Source organism: Balaenoptera borealis (assembly GCF_965194805.1).
Source record: "Balaenoptera borealis genome assembly, chromosome: 19".
Taxonomy (NCBI): Eukaryota; Metazoa; Chordata; class Mammalia; order Artiodactyla; family Balaenopteridae; genus Balaenoptera; species Balaenoptera borealis.
The window spans coordinates 6,595,813-6,616,972 of NC_138878.1; the positions used below are offsets into that span (position 1 = coordinate 6,595,813).

The following is a 21,160-nucleotide window of genomic DNA, read 5'->3' on the forward strand; positions in this document are numbered from 1 at the left end:
TCAGTTTTGACAGTGTGTGTGGGAGATCATTGAATATACACTCAAATGGCAGCCAGCACACAAGAAAGACAATGGAGCCTGGGAAGGTGTAACACTCTGCAAACCATGAAATGCAAACTCCTGCCCGTCTCCCCCCAGCACCCAGCTGTTGCTGATACCCAGTGTCTCCTGTGTATTTGCTGAAGGAATGATTAATCCTAATTAGTCAACACTAGTTATATAAGGTCCCTTGACAGGGAACTCTGTGATGAATTAATACATGACACATTTCAACGACTTATGACAATACTAATTCTTGAACTGTACTTTATTATTGGTGAGCACAATCCCACAAGCATATGGGTTAAGGTGGTGATGACATTTCTAAAGAATGTACCAACAGCGTGTCAATGGTGCACATTTTCATAATCCCCTTTCCTATCAATAGGAAAAAAGACGGTAAGGAAAGGAAACAGAGCACGTATTTTGCTCCTGCTCCACTGCAGGAGGTGAGAGAAATGAGAATTTCGCTCCCTCTCGTCCAGCAACAGGGATTCTCCCTTTTGGGCAAGGAACAAAGTTGGTAGCTCTGCTCATACAAGTAGCAGTGTTAAGAAGTCAGGCAGGAAAATAAACAGACAAACCAACCAACCAACAACACCTGAAAGAAGTCTCTAATCTGTGAGGTAAGTCTGAACTTCCCATACCAGCTTCAGCACAGGAGGAAAAGCTGGACGGAGGTGGGAAACTCTTCCCTTAACTAACCAAATGGAATATTCAAGAAGACCCTGGGTTCTGCTGGCCTCCAATTCCATCCCTGAAGCAGAAGTGGGCTCCGGCGAGGAAAGAATAGAAATCAGTGATCAATGACCTTTCTTTCTAAGGATTCCCATGGCTTTTCCCAATCCCACCTTTCTCACACCGCCGGCCACTCCCGGTGAATGTGCTCTAAGTGTTAGAAGAGACTCATCCCAACCTCACACCCTAAATATGCGGTTTCCTCCAATTCAGGGACGGACTGATATAAACAATTTCAGTGACAAAAGTCTGAAAATATTTTGAACTCAACAATACTAGACAATTTACAATTATTCAGAGGCATAGGCAACTGGTTACTGATGAATGCGAATATGACTATAAAACTATGTTTTACCATATTTCTACTCATCTTATCGTGTTAACATAAAAATCACAAGTGTCAAATGGTCTTTAAAATTGCTCCTAAAAAGATACCAAAATACTTAGTAGTTGAGAGAATCACAAAATACTTATGAACAAAAATGTACATTTAAGGTTCTATATCCACTAGTACATTAACTCTAAAAAGAAAAATGAAGGACACTGTATTGGTCTATATCCCATTATAACAGTCTGGTTTTAAAAACCAGTCTTGCCCACTTCCACTTGATATGTGCTGCCTCTCAAAGCTTTACTGCCTGAAGGCTAACTGTTTTATCTAACAAAATATTTCACCAAGATCTTATTTTTCCCTAAGTATTCTATTTTTCTAAAACTCTCTGAAAAGAAGAAAAAAAATTATAATTTACTCCCACAGAGAAATGGAAGCAGCAAACATTAGACCATCATTCTGTAGTGAAGACATTCTTTGGCAACACTTAGGAAAACGACTTCAGTCTCTGCTCTTCTGAGCACAGGGGTCAAGAACTCCAGCTGAGTGACAGAGGACATTTAGATGGACACACGACCTTTACCCTCTATAGAGCTACAGCTGCCATCTTTGATCTCCTTCCTTCTTTGGACTCATCATGTCTTAGGAGGCAGAGGACCCATGGGAAGCACTCAAACAAGGCTGCAACCCTAACCTGCCAACTGTCACACCCACACCCCCACACCTCCACCCTTAACCTAGGATTCCAACTTAAAAATTATGCATTTGCACAAAATGATAGATTTGTATCCTTCTGAAGGATGAAGCCAAACAACTCCTTATTTGTCCTAATTATGTTTTCTTTATGGATTATAAATAGATTTTAAGCCTCACTTTGATATCATGAGACAGACTGATTAACAGTGTAAACAACGGATAAGGCGGTTTTATAATCTGGATGCTTAGTCTCTATTATCCAAATCTAAATCCAAGGAACCAAACTTTCTATGTGGAAAAGCACTTTGCTTGACTCTCTAAATTATATAATAAAAATTACTTTAAGAACACTGAAGAGGACTTGCAGAGGAAAATACACACTGGAAGAAGAGGTAGAAGTCAAAGGGCATAGGTAAAAGAGGGAGAACTTATCAGTTGGTATTCAGTGGAGCTAGGATTTACTTCTATCACATTACTATTACTCAAAATGACAACCCTCGGGAAAGTTCTACAATAAATCTAAGCATTCAACACTTCACTTTATGTTAGATTCACTAGTCTAACAAGAATTTTATTGACTTGTTTCATCGTTTGAAACCTTCCGAGAACCTGTCCAGAATTAGAGCATTCACTGCTACTAAGAGTGGCAACCGCTGCCTTGTACAAATAAACACATATATTCCAGCTAAAATAAGTAATCTATGTTAAACTTAGAGCTCCAATTCACAAGCTCTTAGTTTCCTTAGAAGCCCAGAGAAAACACTTCTTTGATCTTCTGAAAGAGAACATACTTTAATATTGGTTTTGAAAAACTCACGTTAAGAAAAGGGTTTAATCAAATATGACTGCAAATACTAAAGAGAAGGAGGGGGAGGGGGAGGGGGAAAGGGAAGGGGAGGAGGGGGAGGAGGAGGGGGAGGGGAGGGAAAGGGGGAAAGGGAAGGGGAGGAGGGGGGCAGGAGGAGGAGAAGAAGGATGGAGATGATCATTTTGAACCATGGGACTGTAAGCCCTTCAGGACAGATTTCATCTTTTTAAGCAGTTGTAAGGGATGCCTTATAGTAGGTGGATAAAAGCAAACAAGCCTAGATCCATCAAAAGATATTCAGGCCCAATGTATTTCCCATCACCATCAGAGGATAGCAAGCGGTAGGTACAGTTGATTTGATCTGAAGACTGCTCAGGATTCAGCAAGAGTCTCAGAACCTGGAGCTTCTAGCTGAACCCTTGAGAACTAAGAAACTTAACAGGTTACAATCGCTATACAAAACCCTTATGACAATCATTCATGAGCTGCTATATACACAGGTGACTATGAACTCAGAACACAAGTGAAAGAAAAGGGACTTGGGGGCTGACAGCTTGCTCTGCACATAGCAGACAACACTAGTGGACTTTAGTGCTCATAAAATACAGGGCAGATTTCAAGTACCCAAAGAAAGGATGATAACAATTTCTACATCACCATGAAACTTGGACTCCTACAGAGATCGTATTAGTCTCCTTAAGAAGTTTCATCAGCATCATCTATGAGTCAAATTTTAGATTTAAATGGCAAGACAGGCTCATCAATAATTAGGCCTTGGAAAGCATCCAGATTAACAGCATAAAATAAATGCTTGTTACAAAACAGCTCTACAGGGCTGGATTTATATAGCAGAATACCCAACCAAGTCCTGTGCGACAGGGCAAAGGAAAGGCTTTAACATCAATGTGCAGCAAAACTTTAGATGATACAATAAAGCTGTAAAAACAGAAACAGACTCCCTCCCCACAACACAGACATGCCAAGCGGACCGAAAACAGCACGGAGCCCAATCAACCTCACTTCACAGATGAGAAGACTAAGACCCAGAAAAGTTGTCCAAGATGATCCAGGCTGGATTCTAGGCCCAATGTCTCCACTCCACCCTCACTAGACCAGCTTTCTCTCAAAAAACAGGGACAAAAACTGCCATTCTTATTGTTGGCTAACTCATCAAAGGATCCCAAAATCTTGGGAATCTTTCTTTCCTTTACTCTCCAGGACTAAAAGCTAAACAAACTCATGTTCCAACAGATTCCCTAGAAAAACCAAAATTCCCAAAAGTGGATACGGGACTGGAACCTGTACAGAGCCACTATAATGCCACTGCAGAATCACACGGCAATTCACTGCCAAATCCCTTCACATACATTACCCCCCAAGAACCACAGCTCACAAAAGAGAGGAGTCTGAACTCCACATCAGATCAAGGGAATTGTGCCAGAATGAGAAGAGCCTCAGACATGAAGCAAAGCAAACTTTGCAATATTCAAGAGAAAAGGAAATTTCCTGTAAGTCTCAGGGAACCTTTCCCAGAAGGTCTCAGGGTTGCTGAGAAAGGAAAGGGTTGCTGTGGGCTGTTGTTATAGCTATGAATTCAATGTCATCATTCTTAAAGGTCGTCAGCTACATTTAGATTTTGTTTTCCCAACAAACCAAAGGAAAAATGTCATTCAGGATCATGAGAAAATGCTGGGCAGAGGGCATGCTGGGAAAGTAGCATCCCACTTACTGGGGCGAGTGATGAACTATGGAAGCTCCTGCCTATCCTCCCCGAAGCATTTGAATCTTAGGCTGCGTGACACATACCCTACACAATCTTCTTTCAGGTTATCACTGGGGTTTTGTGGCCGAACTTGGTTTTTTTCTGGCTTTTTCCTTTTATACTGAAAGTGTTTCTAGGGCAGTATGATTGCTAAGACGATCCGGAGGAAAAACAAATGTTAAGCCAAAGATAAAGCACAGGAAAAGAGTAAACCAGTAAGGCTAAAAGACTTCTATATTAAGTAGAAAGTATGCCAAGTTAGTTGCTTTAATTCCTAGTGCAACAGTGTTGGATTGGTTCCCTTGGTTGATGATACAGAAGCAATATATAACATTGTTTCTAAACTGCACAACTTCAGACCCCTATGACAGTTACTAAAACCAGGCTAACTGAAGACATTAAACAAAACTCAGATTTTTATAAAACTTCAGAGACTACCAAACTTTTGAACTCCCAATCCATATACTAATGACATCACAGACCTAAATGCTTAAGCTTCAAAAGGGAAAGTGAGAAACATCAAGTTCTAGAACATACAAACTCATTTTGTTTCAACAGAATTCTTTAAGTTCCATTCAAACAAAACAGAGATGTTATAAAAGCCCAACATCATTGGTATCAAAAATTAAAGTTTGTTTCTAAGTAGTAACATGAATTAGTCATATTACTTTGAAGTAGCCTTGAGATTGATAATTTTAAAAGAACCCCAAGAACAAATATACCACTTCAACAGTCAAATAAAGTTACAGCAATTAGTCACTGAAAAAACACATATTGACTAATTCATATTTATCTGTAAAATGTCAAAAATATCTGCCCTGCCTACTGTACAAGATGGTTGAAAATGAAAATCAAAGTGAGACAGCATGTGAAAGTACTTAATAAGCACGTAAATCATAACATATTGTGTAAACTCTACCGCTTACTGACTTGCAAAGAATAGTTACATGCGAGTAATGCTGTAACTTGGTATGGTAAACGAGTAGGAGACTAGGTGTCATTAACCTGGAGTCTAATCCTAGTTCATCCATTAAATGCTAATAACCTCATTGTAATACAGATCACTAATGCCCACCGAGCACCACTTCTTTATCTGGAAAGTAAAAGAATTGGATTAGAGGAGTCTGAAGTCCCTTTTGGCTCTGCTACTACGATTAGTAATATTTCACATTTAAATTACTGCTAGCAGGACTTCCCTGGTGGTCCAGCGGTAAAGAATCCGCCTTACAATGCAGGGGACGCGGGTTCGAGCCCTGGTCGGGGGAACTAAGATCCCACATGCCGTGGGGCAACCAAGCCCGCGCGCCACAACTACTGAGCTCGCGCGTCTCAACTAGAGAGCCCACGCGCCCTGGAGGCTGCGCGCCACTAGAGAGAGAAAAACCCGCAGGCCACAACTAGAGAGAAGCCCATGCACCGCAACGAAGAGCCCACGCCGCAACGAAAGATCCCGCGTACCCCAACAAAGATCCCGCGTGCCGCAACTAAGACCCGACGTAGCCAAGAATAAAATAAAATAAATAAATAATAAATAAATCTTTAAAAAAAAAACTAAAAATAAAAAAAAATTACTGTTAGTCTAAATAACATTTCACATTACTAAATATTCTCATACGTGCCACCATATCACAAGCGGATGCCCCACCTTTCCTAATTCAGCAGATATAGCAGTGATACCACTACCTTCGGAAACCTGTGTGCAGACCTGGGAGCGGCTCAAAGCACTATTACCTACTTCTTCACAGTGTGGGTCAAAGATTAAATGAGATGAAGATGCATTTTATCCCTCATTTATCAGACTAGTGAGCTGAAGCCAAGAAGAAGTCATCTACGGACAACTCACTGAAGAGTGAAAGCTGGGAGCAGAAAGCAGGTGCAGGGCTCTTCTCAATCAGGGACAACTGAGCATCTGAAATGGAAACGCACCAGGGCTGGTCCTCTCATGTCCAATCTTCTGTGGCATAAAGGAAGGCAGTCCCTGCTTCAACCCATCTGCTAACCAGTAGGCACTGGTCTTTCTGTGTGCCAGGGATACGGTAATGAACAAAAGGAAAGTCCCTGGCCTCTTGGAGCTTACACTGTGGGTGGGGAAGATCCACAGAGTAAATGAGTAAAATACAGGATATATTATAGTGGCAAGTGCTATGGAGAAAAATGAACCACGGAAAGGGAATAGAGAGCATGTATTTGGTGATTTGCAATTTTCTTTTAAGCCAGCTGGATGTCTCTTACAGAACTAGAATAATACATCTAAAGTGGTTTTCCTAAGCATTTCCCCAAACAGGGAATACTTTGGATACAGGGAAGACGCTGGCCTGCTGATGCCAATTTTATATTGACTGCTCAAAGCTCTGAACTGCCAGCTATGAGATATCTGTCATGTTGGCAATCTAAATCCACACTAATGACAACTCACCCCAACTCCACCTTTAAATCCACAAAGAAAGAGTGCAAGTGGATTTAAGAAAGAGAGCCAGGAGGAGCCAGAAGTTACCAGAGCACTTGAACTGCTTCTGACTTAGCACAAATGTCTGCCAATACAAAGGTTAAAATGCAGTTTGTGTGCCGAGTTCTGCTAGGACAATGCACTAAGAATGCAGCGCACATCATTTTGCGTTTTCTGACCTGTCAATTCTAGTGACATTCTCTACTATTAGTCTATATTTAACCAGCTTACTAGGCAGTTTCTCCAGCTTCTAGCATTTTCTTTTCTTTTATTAAAAGAGTAACCCAGTTTGCAAGAAAGTTGCTGTAACATAACAGCCCCCTCAAGATGTGACACACTTGTATGAGCACTGTCCTATCAACCTTTAAATTCACCTCGTTAGCTGAGCTGGCAAACCAGGTTACGCTTTGTTTTAAAATGCCTTCTCCAAGTCGCTAAAATCTCATGGTCCTCGGGTTGTAACAGCATCCTGAGAATTACAGTAAGTCTTTTAAAATGTGCTACAGCTTACTTTAACGTCTATAACGCACTACCCTTCTTTTTAAAAGAAGTTCCCACAAAGGGTGGAAAGTCACTTCTGCGAAGAACTTGGGGCTGGTGGGGGGGGCGGTGTCGGATCGTCCATCCTAAGAAAAAGATCCGATAGGGTTTTCCTTCTGCCCACACCCGGAGAGGTGTTTATTTGGCTTCTCCGCGGGAGGGGCGCTCCCTGGCCGCTTTCGCGGCGCTGGACCCGGCCCACTGTGCGTCGATTTGGAGGCGAACGGCCGGCAAACTTCAGCCGGGATCCGCGGGCTGGGCCGGGGCGAAGGGGCAGCTCTTCCTGGGCGCCGCCCAGCCCTGCTCGCGGTCGCGGGGCCGGGTCCGGCCCAGGACGGCGTCTGGGGGCCTCCGGGGTTCTGAGGCCCCGGCCAGCGCCGGGCGGTGGGAACCCGAGGAGGGAGGGCGGGGGGACTGCGGTCCGGCGTCAACTCCAGGGGGAGTGGGGTCCGGTGGGGGGCACGGGCCCGGCCCGGCCGAAGCCATAGGGGCTGTCCTGCGGGGAGGCAGTGAGTGGGGCCCGGCCGGGGTGTCTGCCGGGAGGGACGCCGCGCTAAGCGGTGACCAGAGGGACCCCAGCGGCTGGGGGGTGGGGACCAGGGGCTCCGGGGACACGCCCGGCTCGCCCCGCCCCCGGGCTCCGGGCAGCGCGGGCCCGCCCGGCCCCCTCCTCACCTGATGTACGGGCTGGCAGCCGCCAGGATGTTCTTCTGCACCGGTATCTCCTCCCCGTCGAGGACCAGGTGCGCGTCGCAGAAGCGGGACTCCTCGCGGAAAGAGCTGAGCGCTCGCAGTAGGCGCGTGGCGTGCTGAGGATCTGACACGGCGCTACCCTCGGCCATCACGGCGCCCGCTCCTCAGCCCGCCGGTCGGGCTCCGGACGCCGCCCAAACGGATGCCTCGAGCCGCCCGCGTCCAGCGCGCGCCCAGTCTGCACAGCCCGCTCGCGCCCGTCTGCCCGGCCCGGCTCTCAGCGCTGCGAGCAAAATCGGGAGCCTCCGGAACGCGCCTGCGCCGTGCGCCGCGCGAGAGTCCGGCGCCTTTAAGGAGCCGCGGTGTTGCGTCATTTCTGCGCGACGCCCCCCCGCGCCCTTGTGCCCTCCCTCTCCCCCGGCGTCGCCAGAGGCTGCCAATCCGAAGCCTCGTTCCTCCTACTGAGCTGCCGGTCCCCGAACGGGCGCTGCCGGGCGCGGTCCGCCGCTGAGAGCGATCGCTGCAGCGATGGAGGGGTGTGCGGGCAGGCTGGCACTCGGTGGTTGAGCCCGTGGCCTCTGGCGCCGTGAGTCTGAATTCGAGTCTCGGCTCTTCCACTCACTAGCTGTGTTACCATGGGTAAGGTGCCCATCCTTAATTTGTCCGTCTGCAAAATGAAGATGATATCTTAGTGTTGTTGCGGATTCATGTGAGATAACGCATGTAAGCGAGGGCGCAGTAGGTGTAGCTTTCATTATTTACGAGAGAAAAGGCGCTTCCCAGGTAAGAGCACAGAGACCCGAGAAAGCAGGCCCTGAAAAGAGCGTTTGGGTTGCGAGCGAGGGAGGAGATGGAGCAGAAGCAGGGCCTCCTTAGCAGTGGTAAGGAAGTTGGTCTTGATCCCGTAGGTGTTAGGAACCATGAGAGGGTTTTTAGCAGGTCGTTTCACGAAGATCACTCAGCTGCTGCATGGAGAACTGGGGGTGGCGGGGGCGGGAGGGTGCCAAAGGCAGAAAAGTTCTTAAATATTGCCGTACTTGAGGGAAGGGAACGGTGGCCTGGATGGAAGGGTGATGATGGAGGTGGACAGTAGTGGATGGCTTTAAAAGAATAGGCAGAATTAGAAGGGAAAGGGAGTCCAGGATAATGTTCTGGGTTGAGTAACTAATTGCATGATGTTGGTACATTTCAGAGAGAGAGAGAAACGCTGAAGGGGTGGAAGGTAGAGAGGCCAGATGTTCAGATGTGACCAGGCTCCCCACCCAGTGAAGATCAAGGTGGTGGCAGGAAGCAAATCTGGGGCAGCTTGGCCTGCAGAGCAAGCCCCATACTGTCTGAAGTTTCTGGGAAGGTTGCTAAGGGCACATGGGAATGTGGAATGTAGCCCCCGTTTTGTCCACACATTAGGGGCTCAACAAGCTTATAAGAAATTAGCAGTTTTACAAAGGCCAAGGACCGGAAGAATATGGTCAGTATTCCAGCTAAGGCAGGATGGGGTTTTCACTGGATCAGCTGAGGCTTTTCCTTCTGTCAACTCAAAGGCTCCAATAAAGTCTTGGATCTTTACCCTGAACCAGTCAAGGATTTGGGGTTACTGGTGGGAATCAGGGTATATAACTCTGGTGGAGTCAGTGGCAAAAGAATAGATTGGGAGAAGGATGTTACTAGCGGAAAGTCCAGACATTTCCAGCTCAGTATGATGGATGAAATGATTAAAATGTCTAGGATTGGCTTCGAAACAAAACAAAGGGATGGAGTGAAGTGGGTGGAGGTATAAATGAATCAAAAGTGGCTATGAGTTACTACTTTTAAAGCCGGGTCATGGGTACATGGAGATTCGTTGTACTTGTCTCTATATTTTTGTGTACGTTGTAAAATGTCATGATACAAAGTCAATAAGATAAGCAGCTGGAGCTTATTTTCTCCATGATACCTGCCCAGTATTCATGGGAGCAGTCAACACTTCTTGCTTGAAGTTACTGCTGTACTTTGAACGTTGCTCTGGCAGGAAAATTACTGTAAGGGGTTTATTTATCCATGTCACCTGCTAGCTTGTATATGCAAGCATCTCCATTTCTAGGTGCCAAGCTCACTGCCTGGCCCTATTAGTGCTCAGTAAATGTTGGATGGATGGAGGGATTTTAAAAATTGTGAACATCAGGCATTTAATAAATGTTTTCTGAATTGCAGTCTGTTTTCAGTTTGTGTTTGTCTTCTTTCTCAACTGGGTCGTTGTTGGAGTCAAAAATGATATATATGACAGAAAGAGTTCAAATCAAATACATGGGTGTTTGATAAACACTTACTGATCAATTACTTGGAATGTTGGTCTATTCTTCAAATGTCAGAGGTTCCAAAACAAAACAAAGAGCTCAAATAACAGAATCACCCTCAGGTAGCCAGTTTTCCCAGAATGGGAGTGTTGCCTTAGTTGAAGTAACTGGAGGTGAATGGGGATTAGTCAGGCAGGCTCTTCCTGGTAGAGGTAACCTTCTCTGGTGTTTTGACAGAAGGAAGGTATGGGAGGACCTGGGCAGAGGGTTGTAGACAGACCAGCATCAATCAGGGGAAAGGCAGTTGCTGGCTTGAGAGGTTCCCCTGTGCAACAGGCAGCAAATCGGCAGAAGATCTTTTAAATGCTCTCCATTCCACCCCCACTGTTTGCAATATTCCCCACCAACCACCTGCCTGAATCACTCATATTCATCCTTCAAAATCCAGCTCAGTGCCCTTCAGAGAACCTCCAACCTGTTTCTCAGGGCAGAGTCCCCATGCTATGCCATGGTCGTGCCTTCTGTGCTGCATTTAGCTCACTGCGCTGTAATTAACTGGTTTATACACGAGCTCCTCCAGGGTAGTAGCTGTGTTGCGTTTACATATTCCAAGAGACTTGCACAGTGCCTGGTGCTCAGTGGGTTATCCCTGAATGCTTCCCGTAATCTGTTAGAGGTGGCAAGTTGGTGAATGAGCCCAGGAGGCAGGATATAGCACAGTAGGGGCAGGTGGGACCACAGAGAGCTGAAGAACACACCCCCTGTGTCAGGTGGGAGGCTGCCCCTCACTTCCAGCTGATTGCTCCAGGGGATGAGGGCCCACGGGTGCCAAATCCAGCGATTTTTCAAGAGACCTGAAAATTCAGATTCACATGTCCAGTGTCCCAGTTTTTCAACATTAGCCACGAATTCCATCTGAGAAAAAAAGATGCAGCATGTGTCTGCAGACAGGATCTGGCTTCCATTCATTTCCAGAGGCAATCAGAAGACCATCTTGGTTTACTGAGAAGGGAGTTAACAATCAAAAGAATGCTAGATTCTCAATAAAAATTGTTGAGTTGAACTCAAGTGCCCCAGAAAACCGCATCTTGGTTCTGTAGGGAAGGAAGAGGGCCCAAGTGTGGGAGGAAGGACTTGTGGGGCAGCTGCTACCAGAGCCACTCCTGGTTAGACCGTGGACTGTTCTGCAGCCTTTCTTGATATTGCTCAAACCGAGCTACCTTGATATTGTTTATGGCCATCAGAGTGGTGTATTTAGTGTCATTGTTTCCCTACATTCCATAGATATCAGACATCAGCTGTTGTGAAATGTGTAATCTCAGAGATTCCATACAGTCCCAGCAAGTTTCAGTCTCTGGTGACTATAACTATAGCCTCTTCAGAGGCTAAACAACCCCAGAGAAAGGATTCTTTTTTTCCTCTGAAGACTAAAAAGGATGTTTTCACAAGATACTAACAATAGTCATTCATTCAACAAATATTTATTAAGCACCTGCTATATGATACCCATTGCAGAGGCACTGATGGTGAAAACAGACATAGTTACCTCCATGGTATCATTGTAGGGACTTTTTATTCTCTTTGTGCTTTTCTGATCATGTATCATTTTACAGTCAGGAAAAAACAAGTTTCATTTGCAAAAAGAAAATACTTTGCTTCAAAAAATGAACCCTTAAAAGAAAGAAGAATCACCTTGGAGTTTGGGGTTTTATTTTAAAATAAATGTTAGAAAGAGGAATAAGAGTCCAGGAGAAGATAATGCAAGGAAAAAAATTAGTAGTTTGGAAGCGCTTTGGAAAATATTGCCTTCAGTGGATTCATTTTATTGAAGTGAAAACTGAAGCAAGATGATGAAGGACTCAGTCAAAGTCATACACGTGACCTAGTTGGGCAGAACAGACAGGCCCAGAGCTTCTGCCTTCCAGCCCTGTAAGCTTTTCCATTACACCAAGTTGACTCTTCATAAACATTAATTTGGTTGAGACAGTCTCTTCTGATTCATTTTAAGGCAGTCTTCAAATATTTTATTAGGTAAATCTGTCATTTGTCCAAATCTATATATAGCTCCTTTCTTTCCGAGAATCTGAGCTCTTCCAAATTGCTGAGTCAGAGAACATCTCAGTATTTATAACTCTTGAGAGTTGATTCTATATATTTACACAATATTCAGAGAAGTGTCTCAGAAACCAGTGAACTAATTAAGCTGTAATGAAGATAGTTTCTGTTTCTGTGCAAATCCATGTTGTATTCCCAGCACCTGGCACAGGGCCTGACACACAGTAGGTACTCAATAAATATTTGCTGAATGAATAAATGTTAATAAGTAGGGAGAACTGGGATTTTTCTATCCACAAGGGATTACTTCACTTGTTGTTTTCCACAGTACCCCCATGAACTCCAAGCTGGTCTATGCAACAGCAGGCTAACATCTCTGGTTGAAAATAAACTCCTGATTTTACCCCTTAAACCTAATCATTCCCCAAATAAAGTGGCAGCATCATTCATTTAACCAAGGACAGAGATTTCGGGACATTCTTGATCTTTTTTCTCATGCCCTTCATCCAATTCACCAGCAAATCCTGCAGCTCCTCCTACAGTCTGTGTCCTGAGTCCAGCCTCATCTCCTGACCCCCATCAGTACCACCTGAGTCCAGCCGCCAGTCAGCTCCCCCTGGACTCCTGCAATAGCCTCCTAGGCTGTGCTCCCTGTTCCTCTTGCCCCCTTATGAGTTCTTTCTCCCCGTAAGTTAATCAGATCAAGTTGCTTCCCAAAACAAAACCCTCCAATAGCTTCCCATCAAACTTAGGGGCAAAAAGTCCAAAGTAGAAAGCCCTGAGAGATGTGGCCTTGTACTTCCTCTGTGACCTCATTTCCTACCACTCTCCTCTCCCTCGATGTGCACTAACCAAACTGGCCTTCTTGCTGTTCCTTGGACAGGCCTCACATATGCCCACCCCAGGGCCTTTGCACTGGCTGATTTCTAAGCCTGGAAATGTCTTTCCTCATATTCTCAGACTTTGATCTTTCCTTCTGCATAGATCAGAGCTCAAATGTCAGCTCCTCAGAGAGGCCTTCACTTATCTCCCTGTATAATGAATGCTTCCCTCAACCTCCTTCATTTTTCCTCACTGCATTCAATGAGTACCTAAAATAATATATGTTTATTTGTGTATTGTGTGTCTCCTCTGATTATAAGTTTCATGAGGCCTGGCAGGAACTTCCTATTTTATTTATCACTGTATCACCAGCCTCTAAAACAATGCATGGAATATAATTGATACATAATAAATATAGACTTACTGAAAGAAAACAGACTGAAGGAAGGGAGGAAGGGAGAAAATCTTCCTGGATCTTTTCGTCCCTTGCTGCCTAACCTGACCTTGCCAACATGGAGAAAGATGAATTATCAAGAGTGATTCAAAGGACATGAAACTTCCAAGCCTCAGAAGGTCACGATATAACAGCTCTGGGCAGAGGTCGCCCCAGTTACTTCTTTCAAACCAAGTCCTGTGCAAGAACCTTTATTTCCTCCTTCGAGCCACACCACTTTCCACTTTGTACTCTTTAAATTTAGTTTGGATATTGTATGTTGTTTATATACCCCAAAGCATGCAAAAGATACTCAATTTCTGTCCTCCCCCTAGAATTCTAGCCAATACGCTGCTGATTTATTCTGCAGCATTTATATCATGTAAGTAATTTGCCTGCTCCTTAGACCTGTTTTAACGTGAAGTCATTTGAATTCCTTTAAGTCATTGGATTTCCTCACTACCTCCCCACGGGGTCTCTTTCTCCTATTCTTGGAGGCTCTGGGTTAATTACTCCACGTCTTCAGTTTCTCCCTCTGTAAAACTAGCATAATCGTAGTAACTTCCCAGAGCGGTTGTGAGGATTAAATGAGATGATACTAGTGAAGCACTGACAAGAAGGTCTGGCACATAATAGGTGCTCAGCAAGTGCTAAGTGTTTTTATGTTTATGATCGCTATCATCACCACAGTCATCCTCCTGGTTTTTAATGGCATTTTTCCCAGCTCACAAATTGTTAGCTTCTGGTTGACTTTCAAGTCAAAAATCTAGTCTCTTCACCTCTACAGTCCGGGCTCCACCAGCTACCTCCTCTCGGGTCTGGCTTGACAACTTCACGTCTCACTTCTCCCTGATGTAAATGCTGGACTGTAGTGAACTTCATCTATTTTCTGACTCCATCTGCCATTTTCCCTTCCTATTCCAGCTCTTTAAACATCCCTATTCTGCTTTTTATTTCATGCTCCATGTGTTTAATTTGATTTTTTAACCTTTAAATTCATTCTTATATTTTCGGAAATATGTTAGACATCTTTGCCTAGCAAGGTTTGAAACTAATTAACACTTTAATATATTTATTATCTTGGAAAAACATCTTGATTGAGCTATAACATAAAGTGTACGGCTCAATGAATTGTTCCATGTGGATACACCTGTGAACTCACCAGCCGGATCAAGATAAAGAACATTCCCAGTAACCCAGAAGGTTCCCTCAGTGTTTCCAGTTAGTACCTCCCACAGGAAACCACTGTTCTGACTTCTATCACTATTGATTGGTTTTTCCTGTTCTTGAACCTTTGCGTTTGGCATATTTCACTCCATACAGTGTCTTTGAAATTCTTCCATTTGTTACTTTGAAATTCTTCCATTTGTTATTTGTAGCAATAGTTGGTTCTTTATTACTGTGACTCTACCACTGCGTGAATATACCACCATTTATGTATCTGTTTCCCTGTTGGCAGATACTTGGACTGTATCCAGTTTGGGGCTATTACAATAAAGCTATTATGAACATTCTCGAACAAGTCTTTGTTTGGGTGGACACATGCGCTTTTTTCCCTTGTGGATGTGCCCGAGTTCAGTTGCCCGGTCATAGAAAAGGCATATGTTCAGCTTCAGCAAATACTGCCAGTTTTCCAAAGTGGCTGTACCAAACTACACTCCCACCAGTCGTCTATGAGAGTTCCAGTTGCTCCACATCCCTCAATAATGGGTGGTGTTTTCGTTTTAATTACACCCATTCTGGTGGGTGTGTAGTGGTATCTTGTTTTTTTAATTTGTATTTCCCTAATGAATAACAATGTTGAGCACCTTTTTATATGCTTTTTGATCACTTGTATCTTTTTTTAAGTGCTTGTTTAACCTTTGTTTCATTTTTAAAAATTGGGTTTTCAAATCGATTTTTTTAGGAGTTCTTTTATTATGTATATGGAACACAAATTTCTTCTCCCAACCTGTGGCTTCTGGAAGATCTTACAGAAAAACCCGAACGAACTTTTTGGCCAGCCCAATACTTTCCCCTTAGAACATCGGCATAGATTACATTCCCTATGTGCCATGATCCTGTCCTTCTCATCCTTCACTGGTCCCCCAAGTCCCTGTGCCTGACTCATGAGGTGTCCCACCATCTGGCCCACTCCTCTCTCCCCACCCTCACCTTCTAGACCCACACCGCCCTCCATTCCAGACCCTCTGCACAGACCCAGCTCTTCATCCTGCCACCTCTTCTCTCCTGCCTGGACTCCTTCTCCCATGACTTTGGTGCCTGAAAAACTGCTCGCCGCTCCAGCACCTCCTCTGTGAAGCCTCTTCTGGCTTCTTTCTGTCTCTTTGTGCCTTGAAATCTGCCTCTGGAACCAGATTGCTGGGTTCAAACCCTCCTTCTGTCCCTTTCCACCTCTGTGGCCCTGAGGTTTAAATGGCCTAAACCTCAGATTCCTCACTGGGAAAAATTGTGGTTCCTGCTATATATGGTTTTGTGCAAATAAATGAGATGATCCAGGTACAACTGTTTAGCAGTGTCTCGCACATAGTAAGTGCTCTTTAAATGTTTGATTTATAAAAAAAAAAGTCAAAAATAGTCATACATCACACTAATGACATTTATCTGTTAACATATTGGTCTTTTCACTAGACTGGGTATTTCTTGCAATCAGAAGTCATTACCTTAACTTTTGGAGTTTGTAGAGTTCTTAGTGCAGTTTGCTGTGCAGGGAGCTTTAGGTCCATTACCCCAACAGATGTTTACAACAACCTGCAAGGTAAGTATTAGGATCTCCATGCCATGGGGTTACAAAACTGAGGCTCCAGCCCACATCCCTCAGCTGATTCATAGAGGAGCCAGGATTTTGACTCCCTGATTCACTGCAAAGTTTTTGAGCCATTCATTGGACATCCTTGCCTCTCCATGTGTCCCCAGCACCTACACAGTGAGCTTGGTAAATATCTGATGAGTAGAATTGAGTCTAATAAACCCCAACGTACCCAAGCTTGTCAGAAAAGAACATGGGTTTATCTGTGCTGCTAAAGTTCTGAAGCTGACCCTCAAAGGCCAAGCAATTAGAGACTGAGATCCTTCTGGCAAAACAGACAGCACCTAGAGCAGATGCCTGTTTTCAACTTTTCCCTCTCAGTAAACAGTGGTTTCAACATCAGTAAGTTGAAGGTGTGCTCTTTAATTGACACAATGCTACTTTTCCAGAGGAACAGGTTGTCGCTTTTCACAAAATTTGTCCTATTTAATGAAACGTTGTTTGCTGTCTTAGTTACCTACCATCTCTCCTATTGCTATATTACAGTCCCAGGCTTTTAAAATGCTGTACCAAGAGTCTTGGGAAGATCCTTTTCAGGCAGATTCTGGAAGCTTGGCCTCTCCAGCTCAATTGTAAATATCTTGAGAGCAGGAATCACCTCATATCCGTCTTTATCTCCCATGGCACCTGACTCGGTTAGGCAGGAATTCAAAAAGTATTTGCCAAATCCATTACTGCCTGCTTATTTCATGCTGGGGACTGGGCTAAGCCTTGGGAAGGAGAAAGGAGGAATCACATTCAGATCTTACCCTCCAGGAGCTTCTAGGCCAACCCGGGAGATAAGAGTCAAACATAAACAAAAAGCATCTGATATGGAAAACGGTGTTTGTAATGGGGATTATAGCAGAGAGCTACACTGGGGTACCCCCCTCCCCCCGCCAACACACACCCAAAGCATCACTTGTACCTAAAGATTGCTGGGAAGTTCTTTGCTATTAAAATAAGCATGGACATACTGTGGAGTACACTCTAACATGTATATGCACTTTAAGGTAAAACGCAGATTTCAAGGTGCTGTATTTGGTAGACCTGTGCCCCCGCCTTTCTTTAGCTCCCCTCTCCTCTGCCTCTAGGAATGTTTTGGTGGGTGTGATGTTGAACGCTGCTACTGGCATCAGATAAAACCGGGTTTTCATTCAGGCTCTGCTCCATCACTTTCTAGCTGTGTGATTTTGAGCAAATGGTCTGAGCTCTCTGAACCTCAGATTATTCATGATTTTTATGAGGGTTAGTGTTTCATGTAAAGCTTTTGTCACATACACAGTAGCTTTTATGCCTGTTGTGAGAAAACAAGTGTGGGATGGATGGATGGATGGATGGAGCAGGGAACAGGCCAGTCTTGCCACAGCAAAAAAGGCACATTCCCTTTGACATGAACACTTTGCAATTCTATAGCATTTTATACACTTGAAGCATTTTCATAATCACACAAAAATCAAAGAAAGTAGAGCCACCCCAATTCTACCTATGAGAAAAACTGAAGCCTCAAGAAATGCCCAGAGGGACTTCCCTTGTGGTGCAGTGGTTAAGAATCCGCCTGCCAATGCAGGGCACACGGGTTTGATCCCTGGTCCGGGAAGATCCCACCTGCCACGGAGCAACTAAGCCCGTGCGCCAAAACTACTGAGCCTGCGCTCTAGAACCCATGCGCCACAACTACTGAGCCCTCGTGCCACAACTACTGAAGCCCGCGTGCCTAGAGCCTGTGCTCCCCAACAAGAGAAGCCACCGCCATGAGAAGCCCACGCACTGCAACGAAGAGTAGCCCCTGCTTGCTGCAACTAGAGAAAGCCCGCGCGCAGCAACGAAGACCCAATGCAGCCAAAAATAAATAAAGAGTCTTGCAAAGACTGAGATTGGTCATCTTGAGATTTGAGCCAGTGCCTGGTTCAGCATTTTTAACACAACAGCTTGGGGACTTGTTAGGGGATAGAGGATGGGGAGAAGGGGGCCGGCCTTTCAAACTGCTGCCTTTCCTTTCTGAGCTGTGTATGGCCTGTTAATTTGACCTACATGTTGTGAGACACAGAGTCACAGAATCCTCACGGCTGGGGTAGTGCAAAAGTCCTTCACTTTCCCTGTTGAGAAGCTGATACAAGCGATGGACTCTACTCTCCTTAAGAACATACAGACACACAAAAACTCACATACAGTTTCAGGAAGCCCCGGGTGCCCTGAAGCCCCTCCACCATGCCCCCTCAGGCACTCAAGCCCCCTCTACAGAGACCATCCTGAGCCTGACCAACTGCAGAAACCACAAGCTCATTTCCTCCAGCAGACCAGTAGAAACAGTATAACCCAACATAACAAAGCCCCGCAACTTCAGCCAGGGACAACTCACCCTCCCAACTCTGCAATCATCCGAATTCTAAGAAGTCTATCCTTCGATAAATGTCCAAAGTCAAACCATCCATTTCCCTCCCAGACTTTCGCAAGTCTTGGTGGAGATGAGAATTGAGGTTATCTGTGTTTTAGAAATCAAAATTGCCAGTGTGTTAATAGAAGGGGGAGACCTGTGAACAGGATTAATACAGAGGTTACCTAGAGTCGATTGGCTTCACCACAGGCAATGCCTTCATTGTCATGAAAGCCAAGACTGAGCACAAAAGATAAAGAACCGGATTGGCAGCCGAGGGAAATTTGGTGAGGCGTTCAGTTCATGTGTTCATTCAGCACTCATGTATCGAACACTTACTACATGCCAGGCACTGTTCTAGACCCCCAGGATACATCTGAGACTAAAACAGAAAAATCCTCACCCTGAATGTAATCTTTGAGCTTACATTCTAGTGAGGGAGTTGGACAAATACCAATAAACGTAATAAATAAGCCAATTTTATAGTATGCTAGAAGGCAACAAGTGCTACAGGGGAAAAAGGAATTAAGCTGGATAAAGGGATCAGGAACGTGTGTTCAATGGCGGAAGCAAGTTGCAGTGTTCAACTAGGGTCAGGAAATCTGCACTGAAATAACATTTGAGCAAGACTTGGAGGCGAGGAGACCACATACTCATCTTGACCACACATCTTGAAGCCAAGATGATGCCAACGACAATACTGAATGGCTAACATTCACGTATTCACTCAACAAATATTTATTGAGTGCATTAAGAGCTAGGTGCTTGTGGTCGGCTGAATAATGGTCCCCAAAGATATCCAGGTCCTAATCCCTGGAACCTGTGTATGTCACCTATATGGCAAAATGGACTTTGCAGATGTCACAAAGTTAAGGATTTTAAAATAGGGAGATTATCCTGGATCATCCAGTGGGCCCTAAATGTAATCATGAGGGTCCTTATGCAAGAGGGAGATTTGACTTCATAGAAGGAAAAAAAGTGATGTAACAAACGTATGGATACGTTTGGGGGGAAAGTGGCAGGGAGGGGTGTGTGTGTGATGAACTGGGAGATTGGGATTGACATATATACACTAATATGTATAAAATGGATAACTAATAAGAACCTGCTGTATAAAAAAATAAAATTCTAAAATTCAAAAAAAAAAAAAGTGATGTGACGATGAAAGCAGGGAAGAAAAGGTGAAGTGAGGCGGGATCATGAGCAAAGGAATGAGGGAGCAGGAAAAGGCAAGGAAACAGACTCTTGCCTGGAGACTCCAGAAGGAAGCTGTCCTTCTGACACCTTGATCTTATTCCCATAAGACTCATTTTATACTTCTCACCCCAGAACTGTAAGAATAAATCTGTGTTGTTTTATGCCACCAGTTTGTGGTAATTTGTTACAGCAGCCATAGGAACCCAATACAGCGCTATTTTAGACAGGGATATAGTGAGAAACAAAACTGATGAAAATCCCTGCCATGTGGCTGTCCCACCCTTGACCCCTCATTCTGTGCCTGGCACTGGCCTGTGCCTTTGATACATAGCATTCTTTTAATGATCACATCTGTCCTAGGAGATGGCTGCTATTTGAACTGAGACCGTGTAACTCGGAGACCCTGTCCTCTGACCATTGGAGGGTCTTCTGGTCATGCCCGATTAGACTATGGCTATTTTGGGTGTGCCAGTGATCTGCTTATGTCATCTCTGATGCCACTGGTCACTCTGGGTGCCTGGGACACCGTCCCCGTCCTCTCTCACCACACCAGGAGTAAGGCCCTTCCGAAAGAGAGGAGGACCAGCCTTCGCTTGAGGGTTTACGAGTAGCATCCTCTGCATGAACTGCCCCCATAATTTTCGCTAACTCAGATGGTTAGAGGCAACTAAGAGGCAGACACTTCTTCTAAGGGCTACAAGAATATTATTTAATCCTCACTGTAGCCCTGTGAGGCAGGTTCTAATGTTATCCCCATCTCACAGGTCAGGAGCCAGAGGCACAGAGAGTTTAAATAACTTATCAAAGGTCTTAAGACTAGTGAGGGTTGGGAGCCAAGATTCAACCTCTTAACTGTTTTTAAGGCTCATAAATAAAATAGCTAAAATTTATTGAAAACTGCTATGTGTCAGGCAATCTTCATTTAAATTTCATGACTCTCTGAGGGACATGTACTATCTCTATTTTATGGAAGATGAAACTGAGGCATCATCAGGTTTCGAGAGGATCAAAACCCAGACAGTGAGGCTGGAGTCCCTGTTCTCACCTCTTGTGATGTCCTTTAATTAAGAACCCACTTTGTCCCAGGCACTAAACGAAGCCCTGAGGGTGAAGAAGTGAATAAGATTAAGACAATAAAAGTAGTGGTTAAGAAGTTAGACTT

At 44.5% G+C, this 21,160-nt stretch overlaps 1 protein-coding gene and 1 long non-coding RNA gene across 5 annotated transcripts in view; one reads left to right on the forward strand and one right to left on the reverse strand.

Moving 5' to 3' along the window:
* GAN (gigaxonin) overlaps positions 1–8,202 on the reverse strand; it is a gene marked incomplete at its 5' end in the record, with an annotated part of 81,152 nt that extends 72,950 nt beyond the window's left edge. For all 4 annotated transcript variants that reach the window (XR_014237290.1, XM_082366342.1, XM_082366341.1 and 1 more), the window contains one exon: positions 8,036–8,202. Coding sequence is in view for 3 of the 4 variants with exons in the window: in XM_082366342.1 (XP_082222468.1) it covers positions 8,036–8,202 (167 nt within the window). The remainder of the gene's footprint in view (positions 1–8,035) is intronic.
* A 376-nt stretch (positions 8,203–8,578) lies between these two features.
* On the forward strand, positions 8,579–10,247 carry LOC309616170. The gene is made up of 2 exons (XR_014237328.1): positions 8,579–8,692; positions 9,250–10,247. It is a non-coding gene; the product is annotated as an uncharacterized lncRNA (long non-coding RNA).
* The last annotated feature ends 10,913 nt before the right edge of the window (positions 10,248–21,160 follow it).